Here is a 5924-nt window from a genome sequence, read left to right as displayed (position 1 = left end):
AACCTACAAACAAAAGCCACTACCTTCAGGACAAGCCATGCTCGAGAGCTCCAGAGATTCATAGAATCACAGAATCATTAAGGCTAGAAGAGACCTCCAAGATCATCTCTCTAACCAACCCCCTGTCCCCAACGTCACCCACTAAACCCTCACCCTAAGCATCACATCCAACCTTTCCTTAAACACCCCCAGGGACAGTGATGACACCACCTCCCTGGGAAACCCCGTTCAACACCTGACCTCTATTTCAGAGAGGAAAAGTCTCAGAATTTCCAACCTAAACCTTCCCTGGCACAACTTGAGGCTATTCCCTCTTCCATCACTAGTTGTCTATGGGAAGAGGCCAACCTGCAGCTCCCCACAACTTCCTTTCAGGTAGCTATAGAGAGCCATAAGCTCTGCCCTGAGCCTCCTCTTCTCGAGAAGAAACACCCCCAGTTCCCTCAGTCACTCCTCATTAACACTTGTGGTCCAGGCCCTTCACCAGCTTCGTAGCCCTTCTCTGGGCACGCTCCAGGGCCTTGATGTCTTTCTTGTAGTGAGGGCCCCAAAGCTAAACACAGTACTCTGTTCTGTTGAGGCTGCACCTCGAGTACAGGGGGATGATCACCTCCCTGGTCCTGCTGGCCATCCTATTCCTGACACAAGCCAGGATGCCATTGGTCTTCCTGGCTGCCTAGGCACGCTGCCAGTATCATTTTCAAAGTACTACAAAACGTAAAAAGCAATGACGAATTACTACCAAAAAAAGAGCCAAAAAACGAAACTCAAAGAAAAGCCACAAAAACTACCACCATTTCAAAAATGAAAAAAATAAATGCTTTATATGGTTGGGAAACTTTACCGGAAATAAGACATACCACACAGGAAAAAAGGGAAGCCATAAAAAGTTCTCAGACAAAGCTCCCTGGACACCCTCTCCCCACCACTTTCACATCCCCCACACAAACACTAAGGACAGATTAACCACCACCTCGCAAAAAAAAAAAAAAAAAAATAAAAAATAAGCCAAGGACCTCCAAAACCTGTCCCAGGCTCGGGGGAAACTCACCAACACACTTCCCTACACACCATACCACCAACAACCTTTGTTCAGTCCACAGAAGACGAGACTGAGTAAAGGACTCACGGTAGCTGCAGCTTTCTCAGAAATCTCCTCTCAAACTACCACCACAAAGCAATGGTTACACCAGACAACTCCCTTAGGTTCCATTGAAGAACCAAACTTCACAATACTTAAAAAAGACACAGAAACATCAACACATACAAGGGAATCCAGAGGAAACACATTAGTGGTACAAAGAAGGCAACCTAACACTATGGCATTGCAAAGCGAAACAAGGCTTGTGCAGAAAGAGAAATTTCAGTGTAGCTATGATGCAAAGATGCTTGTTTAAAACAAAATGGAAACCAGAAATAGGAAACAAACACAACATCTGTGGCACACCTTTCCCCACAACTTTCTCGAAACCACTTTCACTTCCCCGCCTCCAAATACGCCAAAAAATATCCACCACAACATGAGCCAAGGACCTACAGCTTGCGCACCGCACTCAGGGCCAAACCCACCAAGGCATTTCCCCTCAAACCACAACCAATCCAAACTGAAAACCACAGCCAAAACAACCTCGAAGACCTGAAAGTGATGAATGGAAAGGAAGATGCAGCACTGCATAAAGCTCGACACCCAGCAGCACCCCGAGCACCAACACCACCCAGCCCCAACAGGCTCTTGCCCAGCACAACCCAAGAGCCACCATGCCTGGGCCATCAGCCCCACCACCACCAGCCATCTACAGCGCCCTCCTGGCCCTCCTGCTCCTCCTCACGCCTCCCGCCAACGCCTTCTCCTGCGGCCCCCTGCGCCTCCACGACAGCACCTTCACCTGGGACAGCCTCCAGCTCCTCCGCAAGATGGCTCCCAGCCCTACAGAGCCTTGCCTCCATCAACACGCATTTTTTCCCTTCCCGGACATCCTCTTGGACACCGACAACACAGAGCAAGCCGCACACACTGCCCTCCACCTCCTCAAACACCTCTTCAACATCCTCAGCAGTCCAAGCATCCCTGTGCACTGGCTCCACACCGCAAGCCACGACCTCCTCAACCAGCTCAACCACTACATCTACCACCTCGAGCGCTGCATCCCAGCCGACGCCATGCGCCTCCACAGGCGAGGGCCCCGCAACCTTCACCTCAGCATCAACAAGTACTTCAGGAGCATCCAACACTTTCTCCAGAGCCACAACTACAGCCCCTGTGCGTGGGACCACGTCTGCCTCGAGGCTCGCGCCTGCTTCCAGCGCCTGGACACGCTGATACGGCGGATGAAGAGCCAAGCATCTCCCAGCCTCTTCAGAAGCCATCTGCACCTTATGACTGTCCCCAGCCAACGCCAGTGGACACCGAGCAAGAGGCACCAGCTGCAGCACAGACGGGGTCGGCTCAGCACTGCTCAGCCCTCCTCCAGCCACAAGCCCATAGTGTCAGGGAAACAGCCGTGACTGCGCTGAGGCCAGGCCTGGTCCTGGCTGCGGGACAGTGTATCCAGCCGTGTGGCGTGCACCATGGACACTTCACTGCTAGGGGAGGGGGAAGACACAGCTATGTCGCACACCCAGGGGACGGCCGTGAGGCGATGGGGATACATGAATTTATTACCCGTGGGGCTGTGTTGCCTGTCTGGACTGCAGCCTCTCCTGACGGAAGGGGAAGGCGTCGATGGGCACTTTTTGCGGACTTGGACATGTCAATGACTATTTATTGCAGGACTTTATTTATCATGCCTTTGTTTATTTATCCCCCTTTTTTATTTATTCATCCTTATTTATTTGCACTTAGTATTTATTCACTCTTTTTCTGGAAATAAAGATTTTATATTTTATAAAAAAGACAAGAAGTGGTGGTCATCTTTCATAGGCGCCACAGGCAGAGTCGGGCTCCCTGAGGCCAGCAGAGCCTTGCTTCCTGCAACCTGTCCCACTGACGGCCTCTGTCACTGGTTGAGGGCTCTGGGCTGCTAACTGCTACCACAGGCCTGTCGGGGAGCAGCGCCTCTCCCAAGCCCACCAAGCCCATGGGCAATCTCCCACCAACACCAGACCTAATGGTGCATGCCTGCCCTGGAAACATGGCGCCTGCATCACACACTCCTCGTCTGCCACCTCCCACCTGCTCCCTTCCCAGTCCTCTCCCACTGCCACGGTGTGAAAGCCACCTTCATGTTGTCGTGGTTCCGCTCGAGTGGGCAGCCGAGCTCCACCACAGCCGCTCTCTAACTCCCCCTCCTCAAAGAGGAATGGGGAGAAAATATGTAAAAAGGGCTCAAGGGTTGAGATAAGGACAAGAAAATCATGCAATAATTATTGTAACGGGCAAAACAGACTCAGCATAAGAAGATAGTAAGATTTATTGCCTATTACTAACAAGCTAGAGAAGTGAGAAACAAAGGAAAGAAACCAAAAGCACCTTCCCCCCCCATCCACCCTCTTCCACCTCCTCCCCCCGAGCGGCGCAGGGGAACGGGGGAATGGGGGTTATGGTCAGTCTACAGCACTTCTTCTCTGCCGCTCCTTCTCGGTCACTCTTGTCCCCTGTGCTGTGGGGTCCCACCCACGGGATGCAGTCCTTGATGAACTGACCCAGCGTGGGCTTCCCACAGGTAGCAGCTCTTCCAGAACTGCTCCAGATATGGGTCCGTACCAGGGATCCATCCCTCAGGAGAAAACTGCTCCAACCTGGCTCCCCTACGGGCAGCAGCTCCTGCCAGGTCACCTGCTCCTGCGTGGGCTCCTCTCCACGGGCTACGGGTCCGGCCCGGAATCTGCTCTGGCAGGGGTCTTCCACAGGCAGCAGCCTCCATCGGTGCAGGGCCACCTGCTCCACTGTGGTCTCCTCCACGGGCTGCAGTGTGGAACCCTGCTCCACCGTGGTACTCCATGGGCTGCAGGGGGACATTCTGCTTCACCATGGTGCTCACCACAGGCCGCAGAGGACTTCTGCTCCGGCGCCTGGAGCACCTCTCCCCCTCTTTCTACACTGACCTTGGCACCTGAAAGGCTGTTCCTCACTCCCTTCACTCTCCCAGCTGCTGTGTATCGCAGCGTTTTTTTTTCCCTGTCTTAAATATGCTCTCACAGAGGCGCAAAACAACATCGCTTATTGGCTCAGCTCTGGAAAACAATGGGGCCCTTCCCAAACATGGGGCAGCTTCTAGATCTTTCTCACAGAAACCACCCCTATGGCCCCCTGCTACCAAAACCTTGCCACGTAAACCCACTACAGTCCTGCTACTAAAAAGTCTCTGGAATGCATTCTCTTTTTACAGGTGAAGTGAAAGTAGTCCAAACATCTGAACAATATGAACAACAATAACAACAAAATATTCACCATCAGGTAAAGAAACAGCTCTCTTTACTGTGGTTCTGATCTCAGCTGAGGTCAGTCTCTGGCAAAGAAAACCTAGCTAATGATAGAGAATGACAATTACAGGGCACTGCCTTTGCATCAGCCCATCAGTGTGAGGCCATCTATAGGATCATAACACAGAGGCAGGAACAATTCATAGAATCATAGAATCATAGAATCATAGATTTGTTTGGGTTAGGAGGCAGCCTTAATGATCTGATGCCCGCCTGAACATGAGCCGGCAGTGTGCTCAGGTGGCCAAGAAGGCCAGCATCATCTGGGCTTGTATTGGGAATAGTGTAGCCAGCAGGACCGAGGAGGTGATCATTTCCCTGTACTCTGCTCTGGTGAGGCTGCACCTCAAGTACTGTGTTCAGCTTTGGACCCTACAGTACAAGAAGAACATCGAGGCCATGGAGCATGCCCAGATAAGGACTATGAAGCTGGTGAAAGGTCTGGAACACAAGTCCTATGAGGAGTGGCTGAGGGAGCAGGGGGTATTTAGTCTGGAGAAAAGGAGGTTCAGGGGAGACCTTATTGCTCTCTACAACTAACTGAAGGGAAGTTATGGGGAGCTGGGGATCAGCCTTTTCTCACAGGTAGCTTGTGATAGGACTGGAGGAAATGGCCTCAAGTTGTACCAGGGAGGTGTAGGTTAGAAATTAGATGTTTCTTCTCAGACCAGTCAGGCGCTGTAACAGGTTGTCCAGGGAAGTGATGGCATCACCGTCCTTTTGGGTGTTCAAGGAAAGATTAGATGTGGTGCTTAGGGACATGGTTTAGTGGGTGACATCGGTAGTAGGGTGATTGCTGGACCAGATGATCTTGGAGGTCTTTTCCAACATTAAAGATTCTATGGCCGTGACATGGATCATGAGAAGCCAACGGTAGGTAGATAAATCATAGCAATGGGCCTAACCAACTGCATGGATTTCTAATAGGAGCAGAAAAAAATGCCTTTTGAGCAAGTACATCATCAGCACAAGTTTTAACACGGACCATACCTGCTGCAAACTTGGCAGAGTTCCCTTTTCAGACAGCTCCTCAAGCTGCTGTATTTAAACCCAAACTTGTGGGTCAAATTGTCCCTGTCTTAAGCATGTCAATAGAATGATACTTTTTCTTCCCCTGAATTTTCTGCCATGTTTCCTGTGAACAGACTGTTTGTTGTGATCTCTTTATGGAAATTGAAGTCCATACCACTACTTTAAGCCCCCATAGATAGTGATGAACCATGACTATTCATCACTGAAATGCCTGCAAAGCTTAGGTGTTCTTACTTTCCCCAGAACCCAATTACGGTTGCTTTGTGTTTACAGTTCAGGTTGCTGGACAAACACAATAAAAGTAGCATATATTGTGTCATTCAGGATTCCAAAATACTATTACTTTACTTGCCAGGACAAGAGATGTACGAATATATACCTAATAATAAAATATGCGATGAAGTGCTTTTTGCAGACTTCCTCCACTTCATTTTCTCTGTTGTGTTCATTAGTTGGTCTCTGTTTTGAAG

The 5924-nt window shown here is 50.4% G+C and overlaps 1 protein-coding gene across 1 annotated transcript; it reads left to right on the top strand.

The window, feature by feature from the left end:
- Positions 1-1758: 1758 nt before the first annotated feature.
- On the top strand, positions 1759-2505 carry LOC309873930 (interferon-like; the record flags this gene model as incomplete). Its single annotated transcript, XM_082751745.1, has 1 exon — positions 1759-2505. One exon carries the CDS (start codon positions 1759-1761, stop codon positions 2503-2505), a length of 747 nt encoding a protein of 248 aa, XP_082607871.1.
- Positions 2506-5924: the final 3419 nt, after the last annotated feature.

This window comes from Aythya marila (genome assembly GCF_965140915.1).
Source record: "Aythya marila genome assembly, chromosome: 1".
NCBI classification, from domain to species: Eukaryota; Metazoa; Chordata; class Aves; order Anseriformes; family Anatidae; genus Aythya; species Aythya marila.
The sequence above is the reverse complement of the archived record's forward strand: the minus strand, read 5'-3'. Positions and strand labels throughout refer to the sequence as shown.